The 24,512-nt window shown below is 33.8% G+C and overlaps 1 protein-coding gene across 4 annotated transcripts in view; it reads left to right on the plus strand.

The window, feature by feature from the left end:
• LOC149802278 (uncharacterized) overlaps nucleotides 1–20,274 on the plus strand; it is a 34,329-nt gene extending 14,055 nt beyond the window's left edge. For 3 of the 4 annotated variants that reach the window (XM_089956702.1, XM_089956703.1, XM_089956704.1), the window contains 3 exons: nucleotides 914–1,002; nucleotides 14,812–14,872; nucleotides 16,049–20,274. In XM_089956702.1, the coding sequence (XP_089812828.1) occupies nucleotides 915–1,002; nucleotides 14,812–14,872; nucleotides 16,049–17,237 (1,338 nt within the window). In that variant the 5' untranslated portion in view covers nucleotide 914 and the 3' untranslated portion in view covers nucleotides 17,238–20,274. The remainder of the gene's footprint in view (nucleotides 1–913; nucleotides 1,003–14,811; nucleotides 14,873–16,048) is intronic. The other variant, XM_089956705.1, reaches the window with a different exon arrangement.
• The last annotated feature ends 4,238 nt before the right edge of the window (nucleotides 20,275–24,512 follow it).

The raw sequence follows: 24,512 nt of genomic DNA on the forward strand, positions 1-24,512 counted from the left end.
GGGAATGTTGACTGGTATTTCAAACCGTATTATGAATGAGCGTATTCTGTAACCGCGGATTTTATGGAATTTATCTGATAAATGATAAACCCAGCGTTAATAATCTGAACCGATCAAATTGTCAAAAATAAATTGTTTAGCCGAACGAGTAACGGAACATTTTATAAACTCGTCTCGTGGAAACGGTCTAACGGATAAAAGACGTAAAATAATAAAGATACCACAGCGTCTGTCAAAGATTTCGCTGAGCTAGGAAAGAAAATAAAATTTCCAATAATAGTAATAACGATAACCGAAGAGTTTTGTACGAATCAAAATATAAATCAAAACTAGCTTCGATCCACATTATTGATCATAATGCGCATGCGAGGACTAATGCAGTAAAAATATTTCCACCACGAAATCGAACTGTTAAATTTTACCTAGGAGATATATTTGATATTATTAACGAAATAAGTAAAAACAATCCTGTATCCTGTATCCGTGTGGCTGTTTCAAAGGTCATAGTTTCTATGACCAGTTTGTACGACCTAATGGCGTTATTTATCGCACATAATCTCTCCACGAAGAACCTTACTACAGGGACCTATGATTAATCAATTTTGTTTTCAGTTTCCAATAACGGGGTCATTATCACTGGGTTGTGTATTGACCAGCTCGTTTCGGAACACTGGCCTGCATTGTTCAGTTTATATTTCTGTCATGTTGGGTTCCGCACCTCAAAACATTTCCCATGCTTTTCATTATTGTCAATTTTGTGTTTGTTCCTATATTATTACCGAACATTTGTTCCTTATCTAACTACAGTGAACCGTGATTTTTATAATATTACAATAAGGGATATGAAGTTCCACCGATTGCTTAAGTAGAAATGCATTGAAATTTATGTAACTTTTTGTGCCATTCCTTACAGAATGTCCCGTAAAAGGAAAGCTGAGGAGGATTTGCTAAGCGCAGAGAAAAGAGTCAGACCATCAAGTTCGGAAGTCCAAGAGGGCACAGGTAATGTCAAATAACGGCATTTCGTTCCTGCATCCTGCGGTCTTTCCCAATCATAATTTGTAGGTTCGTCGGTATCGCCTTCCTAATTAGAAGAGGGCTATGTTATGGGGAATATTTAGCTTCTAAATACTGACATTAAACCATAGTTTAATGTCAGCATTTAGAAGCTAAGTATTCCATTTCATAACATGGATTAAATGTGTTATGATAGTTCTGCTACATATTTATCTACATTTTGTATGTTTAAAATCATTTGTTTCGCTTCTTCGAGCTTTTCTTGTCTTTCTTCGCAAAAATATCAGGCCGGATAATGTTTCCACATCTTTCAGAATATGTATATTCCAGTGGGTATTGTACAAGTTGTCTAACAGAGGTCAAGTGATTTATAATAGCAAATTATTACATTATGTAATCTTCCTGAGAATAAAACAATATTTAAACATATATTATACGTAATGTAATATTCCTCGCGCCGCAGCTTGTCCTGTTAATTAAGAACCCTAAATGAAAAATACTTTGGATAAAGCCTTTCCTGAACATTTAATCACGTGTTGCGACTTACCTACGGTGGTAATTAGAGTATTCTGCGTGTCGTCGTTGTATTTGAACCGTTAATATAACACCTGTAGCTAAGATACCACTAATATATTTTATTGGGAATCATTGTTTTATTGACCTTTTTCTAACAAAACTTTTATTTTTTTTTAAAACGTAAATTATTGGCGTGGACATGAAATCATGAGCTAAAGCCAAGGTACATGACATAAGCAAAACGTTAAAATGTACTGCCGAAATAACTGAAGAGGTTATACACTACTTAAGCACAGTGAATACCCCACAACATATTGACTTTACAAATAGAGATATTAATATATGTTTTTCCACTAACATGTCTTACACAATTCACTGGTTTCAACGTCGTCGGTCTTGCAAAGAAGTTGGTCGTACTGAAAATTGTGGTTTATATTTTGACATGAAATTTTCTCTCTCTCATGTTATATTTCAATTCCGATGCATGACAACAATTTCCGCTCAGAACATGACAAACAAATGTTTCCAACGGCAAAATAGATCATACCAGGCGTAATATTCTCCTCACCTTTTGGGCTATAATTTAATGAAAAAGAAACAGACTTTAACTCGAGTGTACAGTTAATTTTTAAGATTAGAATCAAGTTTATCTGGTTTTGAGACTGAGTATGACCATTTTTTCTTTTTTGCAGATTAAAAGCTGTATTTGCATCTGATAATGCTTCATCGCTTCCGCTCATAACAATCTACATGTATGATTGAAAGATAATTTACTTAATAACTACCCTGGATGTGTTGAAACTCCACAGCCAGAGAACCCAACATAACTGAGTTCCACACTGTGGGCACATTCCATGGGCTGCAATGAGTAACCGGAACTCAGCAGAATCAGGTCACAAATCTCGAAATGTGAACAAAAATCCCACAAACTGGAACTTATTATTCACAATACTAGAATACCATAGTAAATTATTTCAAATCACACTCTGCTCAACTAACATTTTTCCGACCTTCGAATTGCCTCTATCTGGCAACGATATTTATGTGAAGTCAATGCCCAAAGCATCAATCTTGAGCTGACAACTTTTTCATTCTTATAATACACGAGAGACCGGTGGTACGTTTCAATGAAGAATTCTCATTCAGGAATAAGTGAAATATATAGAAATATATTTGCAAAAGGATAAAATGTACATGGTTCATAAGCGCAGAGGTCACTAAGGTATAGACTTTACAATACAGTCCCTTAGTGTTTAGCATCATTAAGTTACTCTTCTTATGTTGCATTAACATACTAGTTTGTCTAATTGAACAAACACTTGGTTCTAAGGCACGGATAATGTAATGAACAAGTAACATTTCAAACAAAAGTTATTTACGAGCATAGGTTCTGTCACAGCGACCTAGCATTTGTTTGAGTCATATATATATATATATATATATATATATATATATATATATATATATATATATATATATATATATATATATATATATATATATATATATATATATATATAGACATATGGCTGGATTTAGGTATAAGCTGAACATGCTAGGCCCACACAGTCTGAAGGGGCCTCTCAATATTTTAGTTTCAGTCTGTGAGGCCCGTATCGTAATCAGTGATCAATTTTATGAATAAAAATAAATGTTATCAATCCCACAGTGGATACAAATAGGTGTTCCCAAATTCAAAAGTCTCTTTGTCGACAATCTTGATTCATATCAGTGATCTCAAAAGCGATCAGATATCTGTGAAGTTCACTGATTGATAAGATCAGTGTTCACAAGCCTTTTAGTTGTGAGTATAAATGCATCATTACAAAGAGCTTAACTTGTCTTATTCTTGGTGTAGCTGCTGAAATAAGTTTGCTGTTTCAGTGACTTACTTATTTGTACCTTTGTTTTACTGCTGGAGACAATCATGTATTTAGATTATTTCGATTAGTCTAATTGACATCCTAAAGGCTGTTCACATATAGTAGCTACCATTAAAAGATTGATATTGTCAACCTTTATTTCTTTCTAAACTTTTAAGATTATGGTATCAACATTGTGTAATACCAATGATCAGAACAATATTTCCCAAATTCAATATTTTCAGGTAGACTTGTCTCATTTTGTAAATGGAATATTTGTTGTTGCATGCTTGGCCAACGATCATAACATCATATGATTGATGTTACTCAATACTGCGCTATATTATTCTAATATAATATATTCTCATAGTTCAAATTGCTTATATCATATTGCAGAATGTCAATGAAATATGTTACAGTGTAATGTTTTTTTTAAAATTTTCTTTTGATATGATTATCTCAAACATTCTGAATCAAATACTGTTCGATACATATTTAGAATGTAAGCGAAATGCATGCGTCTATATCGGCAGAGAAAGGCATGAAACAAACTGCTAAGTGTAGCTTTCCTTTTCAAAATTATTTTAGATATTATCATGCGCACGACCTAGTAAAACATAACAAACTCCCATTTTCTTTCTACCCGATGATAAATGAAAAAAAAAAAAAATATATATCGACTAATGTATTGGTGAGGTTCAAATATAATCAACATGGACCTCAGCCAAAATAATGAGGGCGTATTTCTTTCAGCCAAACGCTTCGAACATGTTTCTCTTGTATTGTGGGGGTTACAAAGTATACCGACCAGTCAAAGAATGATGCTGTACAACATATATAATCCCGTTTTGGAGAAGAGCAAGAACGTTGCCTTTACTGAAATAACTGTTAATATGCAACTTAGTTTTAAGTGACGGGATGCCAGCAAAGCCCGGATATTCACAGCAGAGTTATTAATCAAGCTATTCAATTGAAGTAGATGTCTTCCGATAGGTATCATCCCTAACCGTATGCATTCATTCCAGTGACAAGGATAAATGTCTCAAATATTTTTGGGAAAAATATTTGGAAATAAATGAAGGCAAAGTATCTTTAAAATGCTTTAACAGAAGATTAGCAGGCAAATCATCAGGTCTTTACAACGTAAATGAATATATATATCTTTATGGATACAACTGAGTGTGGGGGCATTTGTATCCATAATATATATATATATATATATATATATATATATATATATATATATATATATATATATATATATATATATATATATATATATATATATATATATATATATATATATATATATATTGATCGAGAGCATCAAGGAATTTAAAGTTATTGAATTTGTACTATTGACAGATTGTCGTAGAGTGGTTGCACATACGCATACACAGTTAGGGTACTCTAGATGCAAATGTCCAGTTGTATTTGTTGACAACAAGCAAAATGAATATATTCCGTCTGCCTCAGAATAAGGTGACACACGTTCTGAGATAGTAACATTTGCCATTGATGTCTTCGGGATAGGTTATTTTGAAGATTTTTCCGTGTTACGTGGGTTGTTCGTCCAATGAGTATCAGGGAAGAAAAGTTTGTATTCCAAAATATATCTACATGGAAACTAGTTACCCTGACATAGTTTCAGTGTTTTTCAGTAAAACGCTTGCAATAGCTGCTAATAAAACGACTTTTGCTTGTGTAACTGTTTCTGATAAAGCCCAAACACTGCTGAACCCCATTCGTTGTAACAAAAAAGCTGAGATCACAGGAAAAGAGTCAGTGTCAACGTGTGATGTAACAAAAGTGTACTAGTAGCTTATTCGATCCGACTTCAAGACTAAACATGTAATGCATTTTTCGATATTGTCCACGTCGGAAAAGATTGAAAACGTGGTCGGTGATTCTTAATGGTGATTTCCTTGCTTCTATAATCACCATTCATTTCAGGCGCCATGTTTTGCCTTTCCTGAGGTGAAAAGTGGCTTTAAACTCCTAAGCAAAAGCAGCAACAACACATCTTCGTTCGGAGTGTTAATTTCTTACGTCGAAGTTCCTAACATTGCAAAATAGATAAAACGAAATTTAAAGATTCGAATATTAAACATTTCTATTTTTAGCAAAATCAACTAAGTCGTTCATTCACATCACAAGCTGGCGAAAGGTGTATTGCTAAACTCTACACATGCCTATATATTTCTATTGAATAATAAAACATCTGAATTGAGATGTTTCTTGAGGCCACGGGATCACACAAATTACATTTCTCAAACAAACTATGGAGATGTGATATGAGCAGGGGACGTATAAATGTGTGTTGAAGAGATGTGTATTTTCGAAAAGAAATGAATGCCATTATAAGGCATAGCAATAAATTAATAAGACATAGGAGGATATACTATATAGAAATGAAGAGGGATTCGATATGGACGAGGAGCAATGTATTTGTTACATCAATATTTGTCTCAATCCGGTTTAATAGTGTTTTCCAAATATTATCTATGCTTGAAACATAGCGTTCAGTGCATAATACCTCCACTGGTATTTTATGCAACGTACTTAGCATTGTTACCAAACGAAAGGTGAAATGTTAGTCATGCTAAGCGTAGTGTCATCCGTTTTGTTATCATACAATAAAGCCAGTGCTTTTGCCACGCTTTCTCAGTGTATATACGTACTAGTTCTAGTAACGGATCAGCAAAAATTAGGACCACAATCATATTCCATATTTACAAATTATAACTTGCATCGCACTGAAAAAGTACACATATGCACACAAACAACAACAACATAATTGATACGAGCCTAGAATAGGCACAAACAAAATATATGGCTAAGTTGTTCTCCTGATCTACTGACTATATTGTTTGGTGTGAAACCTGATCTCCCAACAAATTATCCGTTGGCAAGTCTAACTTTACACTATTCTGTTAGACTCATGGTATACTTGAGCAGAAACAGAACTCTCATTATTTAAAATTCATGTAATGATGAGATATGTTCAAACCAAAGGCAATAAACATATTTTTTCTACGTTTGTTTTAACGCATCTTACTTCGTATTTGCAGGTGTGTTGGTGGGCGTATAATTGGAAACTTTAACATGTTAAAATCAAAGATATTGTAACATGATAAAACAATAGTAACAGATTAATTCAAATTTGTGTTCACATCGTTTTAAAGGGTAATAAATAAAAAATATATCTTGTAGATGAATTTATAATATACTACAGTGACTCAAATCTTTTGATTACTGTTGATCTATATATAATACTGCGACCATAGTGTGATGACATTTAGGAATATTTAGGAACGAACTCAAAATACTCTAAGTGTTTCTTTATTGTTCAGTTTGTAACTTTGATAAATAAACTCTTTGTAGATTTTTCTAAGTTTGTTAGTTTCACGTCTTTCTGGAAAATTGCTTTAGACACAGAGTTCTAGCAGAAAATTAGGGGCTAGTCCAGGATCTGAATTTCTTTTTTCGTCGTCCGTGATAAAGATTTTGATTTCACACATTTGGGAAATCCTTAGTGAAACCAGCAAGCATTCACAATTGCCGTGTAACGTCGAGAATTTTCTTTTTTCAAATCATCCCCCGAATGGGTTAGAGACTACGAAACTGGACTGTTTCTTTGATATAGCCGGTAATTAGAATCTTTGTGAAGAGAAAGCATCTTCAACGAGCAAGATATAAAGAATATTTTGGTTCATTGCTTGGTCGAGAAGATAGCTTTTGGATAATAGTACCTTAAGTATGAATGTAAGAGAATGTAAGAGAGTTATATCTACAAAACAAACATACATATGGAATAAGAATTAAAAGCAAGCTTCAGCTTCAGAAACAAACGATAGAAAAGCAAATGAAGAGAGAAGAGAGAGAATAATGGAAATTCAGAGGGAAACAGAAGACAGGCATATGCAGAGAGCGAGAGTGGGCTGAGAAGTAAATGCAAATTCCGAGAGAGGAATAGAAAATGCATGTGCGGAGAGATATTTAGATAGAGCGAGATGAAAGGAAATGCAACGTAGATTTTATGAATTAAAGCTGCCACGCAGAGCACACTCCCCCCCTCCATCCGTACACACGACTTCAGGTTTTGATTTTACCAGAAATATTAGGTCAGTACCCGCTCTCAGGAAAGGAAGTCGATAAATATATAGTATTATATTTTGTTAATGGATTTTGTTCTTATTGGCTAAGTTCGAGCAGTCTACACGTCACTGTTGGCACATGAAAGTACTGATTATGATTTGTCTAAGAAATCCATTTTTAAGGGATATGAGTTGATACCTGATGCATATCGACAGATCCTTACGAATTGCAGAAAAGGAACTGCACAAACCCATTTCTATTTTGCAAAGGAACAATAAGAACTATTCGATAGGTGGTGCTATGATAAGAAGATTGATCAAAATTAAGATAACCTCAGTTAGCTCATATTAATTTAAGAGTTCAACAACTGCATCCAGTGATGTCAAGATCTATTTTGATGAGCAAAAAGTGGAATCTCTGAAATAAAGGCTGCTAGCACAGCTGATGATTATTCATTGACTCATAATGTTTAATTTGGCAGCTAATCTTCATCTCAGCAGTTTTTGGTAAAATAAGTCATCTCAGTCTGATACTAGCAATTCCTAATCTCAATACGGAACACTTTCAAGGAATCTAATATTTTATCAAACTGATCAGAAATCCTTATCAATTAAAATGTGGAGATGTTGTAAAAGAAATGTATATACGATAGGTTAAACAATATGCAAGATACTAAAGACAGAGCTGTTCCAAATGTTCTTATTTCAAAGTGTTCGCGTTCACAATGTTCTATTGAAAGCAGTACATTAATTAGGTCAAGCAACCGCAAGTCTATTTTGACGTTTTTAAAATATTCATGCCAAGAGGTCCTATATCACTTATTTGTGATTCTGCCAAACCTATCTCTGTTAAAATATGAAGGGAACCATGAGCTTCTCTAAGTATTTTGTTATCTATTGAATGTGGCCCTAATGAAGGAGTAGAGTGTAGTTTTGTTAATGTTCCTCTCGATTGTTTCAATTTGGCATAACACTTAATGTCTGGATCTTTGTCAGCTTGGGAAGAACGTCTTCACCTACAGAAGTTATTCGCTTATTCGGCATTGAGCAAACAGGAGATACAGTTATGGTCAATTTCTAGTAACTACACAAGCTTTGGTTCGATCAAAATAATGATACTATTCAGACTATTCAGAGTGAAATCTCTGATATTATCCTGCTCCCTTCGTTAACAGAGCAATGCCAGAGCGAGTTCTTGAGAATGATATTGATCCGGATATGATACCTTTAGCTCACTTAATCATTGGTCAGTCTTTTGAAGAGGTCAGTTTTGCACCTGTCATTGATCAACTAATTCGTATTGATTACAGAGAGCCTCCTGTTACAACTCCTCTATACTTTGATCAGTGTGACGAAAAGACATCCACTCGTCCTCTAAGAGCAACAAGATCCTGAGATATTCTGTTTGTTGTAGAAGGTTATTACCCAACTTGAAGCCACACAAGTATGATTTAGTAATTTTGTTAAAGCTGGGGCTGTTCTAAAAATCCAGAGACCACATGAGGTATGCGCTGATGATGAAAAGGTCAGTTAGCTCCCACGTTGACGTTCAGAGGTCATATCTAAGGAAGATCCTTAGTCGTGTCAATAAAACACCCTTGGCTGGATATTTAGGAGTCAGTAAGACTTATCACAAGATAATCAATCATTTTTATTGGCCGAAAAATTAAAGGTTATGTTTCTAAATACTGACTATCCTGTCATAAGTGTACAATGGTAGGAAAACCAGTTCAGAAGATACATAAGGTTCACCTGCAACCATCTCCTGCATTAAAAAGAACAACGGTATACTGTTTAGGTGCCTTACCTGAAATAAATCAGACAACCTGTACGTGTTGACTATAATGTGTGCATCTACAAGAGTAGATTGGCAACTCTTCCGAGAACTATTAAACCTAAAGCAATTATATTTGAATAAACATTTTGTTTTTGTAATGAGAATATGTTTTGTGTGTATTCAATTTATATTGCGTGCTCTTCCGTTGTTGTACGTTTTAAACAACATATTTATATAACTGACGTGTGTAAGTTGTAAATATCGTGCTTTCCTAGCAAGAATTAGACTCGGCTTTTCCATGGGAGATATTCACTTTTTACTACGTTATATGTCTATTGAAAATGTATATAAACATGGATTTGACAAAACAACAATTCATTTATGTTAAAAAAATCATGTTAAAATTAGTTTAGATTGTACCCGGTATTCTTTGATAATTAATGCAATGAGCTATTGTTTCAAAATACTGCATACTTTTGAGAAAGCTGGGATTCATTGTCAGCCTCGAATGTATCCATTTTTGGTTTTGGTTATTTCCAGAAAAAAAATTGTTTGATAATTCTATGAATTCCCGTGACCCCTCTACCTTTATATTTTAATTGTGTTTTCTACAATTCAGCTCTTGTTTGAAAACCGTTTAGCTGCATGCGTTTCAAGTTATTGGCCCCTTTCTTCTAAATCTTATATGTTCACTGATGCTCTTGTTTGGTTCAACTGTAAACACTTACATAATGTGAGAACACTGGTAGACATATGGTAGTGTATCTGTCTGCGCATATTTTATGGCTGCTACAAACCTCAGGTTAATAAACATAAAGAACAATAATCCCTTTGTAGGAACAATAGGACTCCATTTACTATCCATAAATTAAGTACAGATGCAAATACGATGTTCTAAAATCAGCAATAGTCATTGCCAAGAAAACACGAACTCGCAGAACTTTGAAGTATCGACCTAATGTTCTTTTATTCCATTGTAGAATTTGACGTATATTTCTTCTCTCATATATAATGTATTGTTCAAGTTTTACATGCTGTCATATCCCGCTTATTTCTGTTTGATACTTGCAGAGCACACAATATCTATTTCTTTTCAAATGGGTTACTCAAATACATTACAATTACCAAACAGTGTGAACAATTTGAAAAGTAATGCGTAAAATTTGAACAGTGAAGCTTCAAATCTGTTTACCAAGTATTCAGTCAAGACAGTTTTATATATCGTCTTTTAATACAGATTTAATCTTGGTATTACGTATGTGTGGTAGTGTTTGTGATGAGATATTTTACGGAACAACATGACAGGTTTAAATTACATAGCTTAAAGGTTAACCGAGTAATGAGATTGCCCAAAAATGCACCACGGTGACCAACCCGATCCTATTCGGATTCGAACCCGCAAAATTCTGTCACGAATCCGGCAGGTTATCCCTTCAAGAATTCGCATTTTGCATATGGTATGAATTTAAAGGGAAGTGAATTTCTCTTGCTTTCCTCAGCGGTTATCCTGGCTATTTAAATGACTTTTATATCGTAGGAATTGTTAAACGAACTTTCAATTCCATTTATTGAGGTCTCTGATTAAATGGCGTTATTTTGGGTTAACGTATTGAATGTCATGCAGTGAAAAAATAACATGAAGCTCCAAAGAAGAACAACATCAACAATAAATATAATTAAGTTAATGATGACGTTACGAGCCTATGCTGTTAAAATATGTAACTAAAAAGCGTGAAAGGCAACAAGTAATTTATTTCCCTAGAATACACAGTGAACATGAAGAACGAGAACTAAAGATATTGCGAATTGTATCCCAAAATAATCCAGGAATGACATTCACAATTCCGAGTTATTTAAAGTCCTGAATATAAACTTCAGTGGAATTTCAGAATGAATATAAGACCTGAAGGTGACGATTTGTCTGTGGTAGCTGTTAAAGTGTTGATATGTCAGCAGTTTTGTGTTGAATCACAGTAATATAATTCGAGGTTTGAATTCACTATAAATTCCAATGAATGGCTCCATTAAACAATTTTATCAGAACACTTTTGTATTTCCAGAGAAAATAATCACTTGAATTAAATAATTTGAAGAAATAAAATTCAGCCCAACTGGACACTTATAATGCAAAGTGCTAAATTTTACAGCACGATTGAAAAATCCGCTCAAGTCCATTATACAATATTACATTACAATAGCATGTAATGAAATACAAAATGATAATGAAAACTAACAAACAATACAAATTAAATATACATAACAGTCAATTGAGATCGGACTTGGGTAAGTGGGCTGTAGTGATGTAAAATGGAATCTCCACTGTATCCAAGAGCGGTTTAAATGTTAACTTCTTGAATTAATAAACTCACATCTGTTCGAATCTGGACATAAACAGGTCTCCAAACTGACATAACATTAGGCCTTTCAAACCAATGCATTTTTACACAGTAAATATCTAAGACGATCTAATATTTCTTTTGTGATGAAATTCCGACTGTCTCCTGTTCCAAATCAGCTAATACAAATATCCGGTCAGAAATAAATTACAGCAAATATGGAATTGTTTCATCCAATAATTCTCCGTCGACATGAATATCCAACAACCTTCAGTAGTGAAACTGCCCTACCTTAGATGTAAACATTGTCACATTGATCGTATAAACTGAATGTATCAAGCTATGTGACATCACACACTATATGTTGAAAAATGATATTGTTTGAATCAAATATTCTGTTTATTTTTAAATACAATTGATCTTTCAATTATAATTTGTAAACGAAAATAAGCTTTTAAATGTTCTTGGTTATAAAATTTACAGATAGTTCGACAACATTTAGGACTATAATTGCAACAAATGAAAGGAACATTATTAAGGTCATGATTAATGAAATTATCTTGTTTTCTTTCTATTTTCTTTAAAATAAACTTCTGTGATAGACATATTCTCAAATGAATAATGATTTAATATTAAATTTATGAAACTAGTTAAATAATGTTAAGTTTTTTCCTAGCCAATGCATGTAAAAGCTAGGCATTATTCAACCCGATATATAAATTTAATATTTAATCAATTAGATCTACTACATATTATTATCCGTATCCTAGAAATCATGTGATGGTAGATAACATTATTTATTCTGTATATAAATGTAAATATATTTTCTGACCGGAAAATCAGGTCAATAAGATGTCAGCAAACAAGTTCATGGTACGCTTTCAATGTACAACGAGAGACCAAGAAGTCGTAAAGAATTTGCATGTTAGAATCTTCACACATTTAATTTACTGACTCATGCGTGGAAGGCAGCATCACCCAAAGGTAAGAGTAACATCGTCTGTGCTCAAAGCATATAAAGTGATGTAGTCCTCACTGTCTATATGGTGACGCTGCTGCCAAGCATAGGTCAGTAATTTAACTTTCAGTTCTACAGTTCTACAACTGATGGATACACAGATGTTCTAGTCTGACAGGGATTAATAATAAAATGTTGCTCTGACAAGCTGTATGTTTAATCCAATGGAACGAATGATCAACTTTCGACTCGTATGGAGACTAATAATTTAATATCTCCTTTTCAAAGTGGCCTTTGTTATGGCCGTAGCACCAATGATTACCTGGTTTGACTGGAAACATTTATTCGCGATGCTTTTATCAAGAAAGAACATTTAATTGCGGTTATCTTTGAGTTAGAAAAGGTCTACGAACAAGGAAGTGCGGAATAATGAATAACCTACACGATCCGGGTCTAAAAGACCGTCTGCCTCTTTCATATCGAACTTTCTCTCAAACAGGGAATTCAAGGTACGAGTTGGTTCCACCCTCTTTGATATTTACGAGCAAGTGATGGGTGTACCCCAGGGTATTTTATCTGTAAATCTTTTCAACATCAAAATTAATAGCATTACCAAGTGTTTAGCACTTGGAGATGATTGTTCCCTATATCTTGATGATTTCCTAATATGTTATTGATCAAAGCACATGCATGTCATTGAAAGACAACTACAACAGAATACAAACAAGATCCAATATTGGGATAGTGGTAACGGTTTAAATTCTCAAAATAAAAATAACTGTGTGCATGCACTTTTGTCAGTTAAGAAGATATCACGATGAACCTAAACTCACACTTGACGGAACACTTATACCAGTTGAAATGCAGTAATTTTAGAGAACAAAGAAATAACTATTACCTGAATACTTCTATACAAGACCATATGTACCACAGTTCAAAGAATTAATGATTTCTGTGAATATTGTCATTTAATAAAACTCTTCTAAATAATTTCTTTTTGCGAATTACTAATCATTCTTACTCAATTAATATGTTGTTGTTTCCACGTTTCAAGAAGAGAAGGGGGTCATAAGGTTACCATTTTAAAGAAAGGAATTTGCTGCATATTAATTTGTGTTCAATATATCATAATGTTTTTCCATTTTTCCATTTATATCAACAGCTATGTATGACAGTGTGAAAAGATGTATGTAAGTTTCTGCCATCTCTCATTTCAATGGAGCATGGACTGCAATAGTGTTGTTAGTCTGAGTTACATTGTGCTGCTATTAAAAACGCTATATCATTAGTGGCTAGTGAAAAAAATCATATCGTCCAAAGCTTGTATGTACTGCAAACTGAGATACTAATATTATATTTACTGCAACCAGATTTTAATAACAATTTGTTACTATGAGCTTAACTAAACTGTCAATTAAAACTCCGATAGCATCTCTGTACTGTAGTATAGTCCAGGAATCGTTGTTGTTCTTTAGTGACATATGTTTCACTCAGCTTCTCTTAGATCCTATTTGCTAGTAGAACACTGACATAAAATAATACATTATTTTCTCAGTGATTCCAAATGTCATTTGAGCAAGAAAGTCTCATAAATATATCATGCCTCAGTCAACTGACACTAATGTTACAGGACACTAGCACAAACAAACGTTACTGTTTGCAAGAAACTCGCTAAAATTCTTTCGTTGCACTGACCCCTCCAGGAGGTTTGTTCTGCAGAAACATACTATATTTGAAAATGTAATGATCATAAACACAGTATGCAATATCATATATAGATAACGTCGAGTAGCAGGAAATAAATATCACTGGATAAAATCCTTCCGCAGGTTAAATGCAGCAAAACAATTTATACTTAAAGTAAGCTATTTTTTTTATAAAAATATATAACATAGACAAAAAATTGCAACATATTGTGAGAGCTGTTGACCAACGTTATAAAAGACAGCCTTGATTATCAGGAGTGAATATTTTATGGCACAGAAATCTTGTGATCATGATCTTGACTGGTTTTAAAGATATTTCCGTGTGAAAACTGAACAGTTCCTAACAAAATCTATGATCTATTTTGAATTGACATGTATATTTTGTATTTAAGGCTTTTGTCTCAGTTTTAATCTTTCTTTTCCTCTGTCTCTCTTTGTCTCCGTCTCTCTCTCTCTCTCTCTCTCTCTCTCTCTCTCTCTCTCTCTCTCTCTCTCTTTAAGGCTTATAAAACATTTAATCTTGCATACGTGTATCATTTCAGCTCTACATCCAGTATTTCTTGGAGACACAAATACAGACTTAGAAACAGTACAACAGACAAGGTGAGGAATACAAGTGCCAGAAGTGGTAAATTATATCTGATGGGTATATTTTTAAATTTTAGAAACGCGGAAATCACCCCAATGTATAATTCAGTTTAATTTACTTTCATCGCTTTATATATTTTCCTTTAATTACGAGTCAGTAATGTATGTTTTCTTGTATTATTGCCAACAGAAGATCGTCATTACTTATATGAAAATATATAACACAAATATAGAAAATGAATTTAGATAATATTAAAGTGTCCAGTAGACTATGCCAAAAAAGTATGCTCATATATCAGACATAGGATATGAAGGATAGATGTAGTCATCAATAACTCGTTTTGAAAATTTTACATGACGGCATCAAAATTATGAAATATACTTTGATAAAACATATTATCACAGATTCAACATTCTCAAGTCGCCGATGAGAGATTATAAAGATAAATTCTTGTCAATGCATGTGGCTGTCTGTGGCTTAAATAAGTAAGCGCATTTTGAACTTGATACTGAGAGTGGTTATTGACTAATCCAATGTTTGTTCCTGTTCTCGAACATTTACCATATTTCGGAAAGGCATGACATACATACCTACGGGAAAGATGTATCGTTCAAAATAAACAATAGTTGAACAATCGCTTTAAATATATCAAGATTCAAGCATGGGAATTGGATTAGAAACAAATTCAACTTTTATATAACCCTAGGCTCTCTGCAAAAGAACACTTCAGAGAATCTCATTCGAAAATTACAATTTTATCCCGTTAGATCTGTGCTTCTGATCTTAAAAATATCAAATTGCAGTAACTATTATGCGAAAAAAGAGCAGGATAGATCCTGTCTTCAACGAAATGAAATCACGTGGTCTTAGTTTGTTGAATATCAATTATATTATATCCTTCTCTTTATTACTGCGACTTAATTGAAATCAGCAGAGTGACAAAATTCGTCTTCTTTTTATTTATAGTGCTTATTGTAGTATGTATTTTAGCGTTTTGAGACGGAAAAGTGGCCAGGTCCTTTCATTAGTACAACCCTGCTAATTAATTAATTCTGATTTGCTTGTGCATTTTGGAATGCCATCATATGTTTAGCTTGGAAACATGCAACACAAGCAATATTATTTTTAATAAAGTGCTCGAGGTTATATTAATAACATGCGGTTTTTTTTGGCTTATCTAACTCATTTAGGTGCCTCAATGAATTTCAAGAACTAAGGAATGAACATGACCTTAGGGTCCGTGTGACAAAATGCTCCCACATCGTTCTAAAGAAGAAAATTTTCGAAACCTCGTATGAACACCATTTGCTCGTATCGAATGTTGACTTAAATGAGATTGAAATTATTGAATATGGTTACTCAACAGTGTGTCTAGCGTTAGGCAGTATCTGCAAAATACAGATGAAAAAAATGAAATACGCAGATTTCTTTGTGCCAGGAATTTTGAACGTACATATGGTATATTGTAGTGAATACCCAGAAACGGATGAAAGCAAGGAGGCAGCTATTAAACGTGCGAAATCCCGTCTAGGAGAAACAAGCTATAATCTTGCTGTCAATAATTGTGAACATTTTGTCACATGGGCTCTGACAGGCAAACCGATCTGTACTCAGTTGAGGGATACAGAGACATTTAAAACATTGATAGCAGACATCGTACCCGCACTCATCTCTGAAGGCTATAAATGGTTTAAGTGGCTGTTGCAAATGGGTCTTCGAATTCTTGTAGGGAAAAATGTGTATGATTGCCTCCAGCGTGTCAAAGATATATGTTTCAAATATACGAGGGAATCAGAACGCAAAACATCATGCGATGCTCTAATTCAAAGCAACGTACCCGGTATTCCTGAGGCAAAAGATAGTAGAATATCCCCTAAAGACGGCAGTGGAAAAAGTCAGAAAGATAATTGTGGTATACCGCCAAACGATGGCAACGGGGTGTCTGCTGAAGATGAGAGCGGATTAATACCTGAATTGGAGTTAATTCTAGAATTGTTTTTAACATTGGTATTCATATGCACAAAAATTTATATATTCTGTAAGGAAGGAGAGCACACATGGCGGGAGATGTTGTTTGAGATCCTTCGGGCTTTTTGTGTTGAAATATCTGATGTATTACCAGTTAGTCCTGACGAAATAGTTCGATTTCTTTTCCAGCTGTTTCAAGGTACATCAAGCATAGCGGATTTTTGCAGGGAAATGTTCAAGCAGGCTATTCCATTCATAACATGTTTGCTTATCCATGCGACAGGATTAAGCTTTCTGAAACAGATTTGGTACAAGGTTGCGGTGACTATTTTTAAACTGGTTTGGTCAGTCACTGGTGGGTTCCTTTTTGATAAGTTCTGGCCAAGTCGTACCAGTGCATTACAAGTGTAATATGCAATTTAGCAATCAAAAGCTAGAATCCGTGAAGTTTTGACACTATCTACGGCATCAAGCATTGTAAAGTAATTCCAAATATTTCTCTAAATATCGCCGTATTTGTAATTGTTGTGGTTTAATACAAATTGAGGTTTTATATTTGCTTGTTTAGTGAAATTACGGTTCATATTCGTGTTCTCATTATTTCGGTATTTATCTTCTGTCCCTCATTTATTTTTTCTCCCCAGTGAAGTCATATACCGGGCGCATATAAGGGAACTACCCATGTGGTCTATATTTTTGGTTTTACACCAGTGCAAAAGAATCACTAAAAGGTATTCAATTCAAAAATGTAAATTAAAGACGTCAATTTATATATATATATATATATATATATATATATATATATATATATATATATATATATATATATATACAATATGTCAAACGTAGATCCCGAAGTGCAATAATATCGAAAAAAATAAATCAAAGAGGACACGATCACAATAATTAAAATATCGTGAGTGAGTTTGGTGCGAGGAAGAAGAAATGACATAAATGAACTCTATTAAGCTTTTATCAGCGATCTCTACCGTGCTAAATAAAACAATTTACAAGATAGTATAGATCGCATGCACAAATCGGTCCACAAAACGGAGAATTATGTCAATGAACATGACTGTGGGACAATCATGGAACTTGCTGCAGTAAATGGACAACAGTTGTTAATATATAACCACAATAAAATAATCCGCCTAATATGTATTAGTTTGACCTGCAGTGAAACGTGCACATTCCTCGGTTTAAATATAAAAGGAATTTATATAAGTTACCCTAGTTGTGTCCACGACAAAAGTCATACTTTATACAGCCAAAATAAATATAAATGTATAGTACCAACGGTGAACGTGCCATATATTACTACAGAATTTTCGTCTGTTAGCACGGTGGTTGGGATACATCATGTTTGTGGGATCCAGCGAGGTAACCTTTTTGTCTTACTGCCAAAGCATTTATTTGAGTGGTTTGAAGTATGATTTGCGCCAATCGACCTTTGACAGTATATGAAATGAAGGACCAGTGTTCACCTGTGTAATCTGTATTAAAAGATTGCAACAGCTAACACAAGATTAATGAGTCTCTGAATTCCAGCACAAGTAACGTTTTTGCATGAAACGCTTACCGTATCTGTCACAAGGTTCGCCCAAGGAGAAGATGAAATCGTGTTTCAGAGAGAGAGAGAGAGAGAGAGAGAGAGAGAATGAGACAGGCACTGCGCTCGATTCAGCAACATCAATGCTATTCAATATACATAAAGTGTCCTTTACCCGTCCTCAGTCATCATATAAACATCTCAAGTACAAGAATTTCAATGACTGACCTGGCTTGATCAACAATCATTTCGATGAGAGTTACAGTGGATAAAGAAACCCATAGAAATCCATGTTTAAAAGATTTTTGGAGAGATGAATGTAACTTATCAGATTTCACAAGTGGATACCTGAGTGTAATGCATCATAATATTACACGTGAAGAACACAGTAAATATAGTGATCACTAAAACCAGTATGTTTGAATTTACTCATTTAATATATATTTTAATATAGATATCAAATACTGCGTTTAGTAAATATGAATCGGCCGACACTATTAAAAATAATATTACAGTCGATTGTGAATAAGTTAAAATTAGACTGTTTACCCTCTTTAAATCTCATTTCAGATGCTTAGGGACGGGACTATTTTTTATATATCCCTGCAATGTTTAACATATAAAGTAGAAACTCAGCTCTACGAACAGAATAGAACTAAGAATAAAAAGTAATTAGGAGGTCCTTACGTAAGCTACAGTGTAAAATTCATGAACATCCGTTACGTACTTTGAGATACTCAAGTTTAGAAATAGTGAAGATAAACGGTATCAGTCCTGCTCATTTATATCCTTGAATTTAATGACGTGACAAAAGAGAATACACATATTTTCGACGTTTAATCGTCCCTTTAAATGCAGATTTGTGCTAGTTTGTTGCAATTCTTAAGTAAGTAATGCTAGCATCAATGCAAATTACCCTTTTAATACTTTGCAAAAAATGAGGAATTTTTTAACAGCAACACATTGTATCTTAATTACCATTTTCATATAGTGCGATCTATTATTTCTTACTATCAATATTCACATACTACAAAACGTATATCTGACTTCACTTACCATATTGTTATGTGCAATTAATTTGCGTTTTTTTTAAAATTATTTATATGCTGTGGTCAATTGTATTTTGGACTTGACCTTGTCCAAAATCACGTTAATTTTCTACCTGACATGAATCGTTGATTTTCGTTTTGTAAACAACATGTTTATCTCGATAAGTACATTGGAAATTACTATTAAATGCTGGCTCTACCTGTTATTTACCATTTTTTGTATTATACGTTTAGTAACAGACATTCAAATTATAGCTAAGATTTTATCGTCTAAACATTTGAAACCTTCTAGAATGAAATTTTCCGTTAGGTCATGTTTCTTTTTAAAAATGCAAATTGTAACTTGAGGTCAAATAGAGGACTGTATAGTCTTGTTTAGCGAGCAATCATTCATTCATGTTGCAACATCTGAGCACAGTGAGTTATATTGTTGTTGTGTTCATTTTGACATTTGGACTGGAATTTATTTATACAAATTATTTAATTCAAGTTATTTTTCCCTGCAAATGCAAGCTGCTCAAACATATCATTGTTGGAAATAGAGACTTGGATTTATAATGTAATTCAGATTAAGATTTATTCTTGGATTGTATTGCTGTGATTCAACAACAGACTGTTGGCACATCACTGCGATAAAGCATATCACAATCACATCAACATTTCCAACATTCGATATATTTTGGAATACCACTTAAGTTTATAACCTAATAAGTTTATTCAGAACTCTAATGATCATGACTTGTGTTAGAAAGCCATGGATTATTTGGGATATAATTCACAATACTGTAAGTTCCTTTTCCATCTTTTACTTTGTATTCTATGAAAATAAATTAGTTGTTAAATTTTCAAACCTTGTTGGTTTTCTCTCTTTTCTATTACTTAGTTTAAGACCATAACGTCATAACACAATTCATACGGGACAAGGCATTGCATCTGGCTTACCATATTTATATGATGCTATATATTATTACTGACTTTCCATATTCATATGACTCTAGACAGAAGCAATGCCATAATTTATTCACCTGCACTGACTTAAAAATGTTCATCTACCCAAATGTTTTCCTTGACTTATATATATATATATGTGTGTGTGTGTGTGTGTCCGACTATACATTATCACTGATTTACCATACTCATAACTCATTAAACACTCTTGAAATGTTGTGCGTTAAGCAAATAAACTTAGAACGAGTTCTGGTTCTGTTCCCCAGAAAACACAACGATTAAAGAAACTTTCGTTGTCAGCAAAACTATATTCAAAAGTCATGAATTCATTGTCATTTACAAATGTAATTATTTTAAGTATATTTTAAAATAACAGAATAAACATAGGTCTCTTGTTCAGTTAAAGTTAAAAGTATGTTCAGTTGCTTTGCTTGTCTCTGATGTGTGATGTGATGTGATTTTGATTTTTAACGTAGCTTTAACAATTTTTCAGTCATATCGCTACGATGTCTGCAATGTGGCAGTTTATAGTGATGTCTAGCACTGGGGCATCATGCCGCAGACATGTAGCATGATGTCCCACCCAGTCACATTATTCTGACACCGGGCCGACCAGTCCTAACACTAACCTCTTAATGCTGAGCGCCAAGCGAGGCAGCTGTTAGCACCATTTTTGTAAGTCTCTGGTATGACTCGGCCGGGAATCGAACACACGACCTCCCGCATCCGAGGCGGACGCTCTAACCACTAGGCCACCGGAGCGGTCACTTGTCTCTGAAGTCAAACAAATCAATAAATTGCATTAATTTTAGATGATTAACATTCTATAGCAACATTTGCTTTATATCAACAAGACTTCAAACATATTTCGTCTGTTTATAATAACATATTCTCCTCTGCGTCACAGTCATCATATTACAACAACGGTGTCACTTTAACAGACATTCTATATGTTCATATAATGATTAGAATATGCATATATGTCTTATTTTTGATAGCATTTTGTGAAAGAACAAACACGTATGCTTCTCTTGACCATGTTACAAGAGAACGCCCTAAATATGAATTTATTCAATTAAATTTTAAGTCAAAACAAAGATTAAAGCCAAGGATGAGTAATGGATAACTCGGTTAGTATTGCTTAAAGTAAAGAACCAAGTAACACGAACCAAGCTAAGAGCATTTTATATCTCGTCTAAAATAGTATTTCAACTATTTTTCGAGGTTGGTGTAATGTATTATCCTGCAATTGATAATACACGAAGAGCACGGTACATTTAACGAGTAGTAACATTATAACCATTAGCTTTGAATGTCACATCCAACGCACACAATGCAGTATCAGGACTGTAAAAAAGATAATGATATATTTGAATCATTTGGGAGGAAATCGTTCGCAAAAGAGAAGCTATAAGATCCGCTTTGATGTTTTCATGAAGGATTCTTACCATATATATATATATATATATATATATATATATATATATATATATATATATATATATATATATATATATATATATATATATATATAATGTTTAAATTATTATATGATTCGTATCTTTATATAACACAAATGTTACTGGAAACCAATCTGATCAGAAGCTCGGTCTCAAGGCTTAAAACTTTACATCCTATGGCTACTTTTCTCGCACCTTGTGAATTTGTCAGCTCTAAAGAGGCTGAATCGGCCTATGAATTCAGCTGCAAATTAGTTTACTTTACTTTTGTTAGAAAGCAATATAGGAAATTCTGCTAGCAACCTATCGGCAATAAGGTGTGATAATCAAATCCATATCAGTTGTAAATATTTTGACTGTTTACAAATGTAACATTTGTCTCTCTCGGACATAAAATGAATTTTCATATATGTAACATTCTTGTCAAATATACAAAAAAATAATTTTTTACATTTGTGTAATAAATAATTTAGTTTGCATATGTAAGAAATGATTCAGCATATCCAAAAAGCATGTAAAATTCTTCTTCAAGCATACATGTTCAAAATAGCCTTTTGCATATTTGAAAGAAAGAATCAATGTTTAAAAGGCTTGTTGTACAGGGCATAATTTCTCTAAAATTTTTATTTCGTTGAGTTTCTACACAACACATACAAGGATACATACATATGTAACAAAATAGGAGATAAAATATAGGATCGAATTTAAATAAACTTCAGCAATACAATCCGGCGCACATGCCACAATGCAAAATATCCTGGTTACTATATACATATATATATATATCAATCATATACATGTCATCTAGAAATTATACATTCATGCATGCATGCACGACCGACAGAATCAAACTCATCCGGATTTGTGAACATTCATGAAGCATTTAGTATGCCAGTGAAATGTTTGTATTTCCATATGGTAAACTTCCACGGTGTAGGTGACCGTCTGGCCGTGACCTTTGACCAGATTAACATACTAGATGACATAGTTATTTCACTTAATTCAGTAACTAACGTCTTGACATTGTGAACACAGTTCATATAGTCATAGACATGATCTCTGTGCGAATATGAAACTTTACATTAAACTATGCAATACCTAACTAGTTAAAACGGTGTCATATATATTATGTCCAATTCGATTTTACATTAATCGTCAGACTTTTCATGGGACAAATTTAGCACATAGGTTATGTATGCCTGTATTTGTCTCTGCAAAGTATTCATTCATAATAGCAATATTGTGTTTCAACAGAAATAATCTTTCTTTCTTATGTATTACACTGGTCTATAGCCAAACATGCTTTCGAAATAAATGTAGTCAAACTTTACTTATTCTAGGAAACTGAGAACGAAAATGATGCTTAAAATGGTTGATATGGTCTAGTTTTAAAGATATGTTACTGGGTCAGTTAATACGACCCTTGACTTTGGAAATTCGGAGGATAAGCGATTTATAAATGGAAGGGATTTCAATTTAAACCTGAACTGACTAATATACATCTTTGACTGGATCTATGACTGGGATTGGACAGGTTTTGCTTTTTAGGCAAACCAATGAATGATTCAGTCCGAAGCTGGTATCATGTCATACATGATATAAACTGCATCATGTTAAAAGAGAAAGTCATGGACAATACAATCATAACTTAGCTGACATCGCTCTGCTGAAGACATTCCTCTAGAAGTCATACAGTGTCATACTCTCTTATTTGTCAGTGTTTGATTTTGCAAAGGTTCACGTTTCTGTTTAGCCAAAGTGAACTAAGATGCCACGTACTTGTGTGAACAATGAATGTAACTTCTGCTATGTTTGTGGTGAAGTGACCTTTACGTAACAAAAGCGTAGTATAACCACTATGGGTAAGAAAGGCTATCACCTTTTCTTGGCTGCAAAATTTGAGATCAGGACAAGAGGTTGCAACACTTCTGCAACAAATCTTCGAAAGTGGTTGAACAGCAAAAGGAAATAAATGAATTTTGCAGTGCCAGTACTTTGGAGAGAGCCAATTGATCTTACCAGCAATTGTTACTCTAGTTGGAAAAGGTGTGTCAAAGAAGAAAAAGTGGACTGTGCATTATCCAAACATTCCATAAGTTATACGCACTGGATCCCAAGGAGAAGCACTGCTCGTTGCTTATGAACATAATTATTCTCACTTGAATCAGACGAGGACGACGTAGAGGATAAAACTACTAGTCCTGAATTAACAATGTCACATGACGCATATATTCTCTAATCCTCCTCCTCTGAACAACACCTCATAACATAAGTGAATTGAATGACCTTGTCAGTGATTTGGAACTATCCAAAAGTAAGGCAGATATGTTGGGTTCCAGACTACAGCAGTGGAATCTCCTGGCATGCAATGTTAGGGTTCTCATGTTCCGTGACCGTAAAAAGGATATAGTGACATTCTTCTTCATGGAAGGTGATCATGTAGCCTACAACAACATTGATGGTGTTTGAGGTCAGCCATCAACAACGTTCATGAACGAGATTAGTGGAGACTGTTCATTGATTCATCGAAGACGAGTCTTAAATTACTGCATCATGGTAATGTTTTGCATTAACTTCCAGTTGGTCATGCAGTCCATATGAAGGAAACCTACGAAAACATGATTTTCACCATATAAACTGAGATTAGCCACTCAGCAGGCATTGGAGCCTGGGAGGACAC

Source organism: Sinohyriopsis cumingii, chromosome 4 (assembly GCF_028554795.1).
Source record: "Sinohyriopsis cumingii isolate HCF-2022 chromosome 4, ASM2855479v2, whole genome shotgun sequence".
Taxonomy (NCBI): domain Eukaryota; kingdom Metazoa; phylum Mollusca; class Bivalvia; order Unionida; family Unionidae; genus Sinohyriopsis; species Sinohyriopsis cumingii.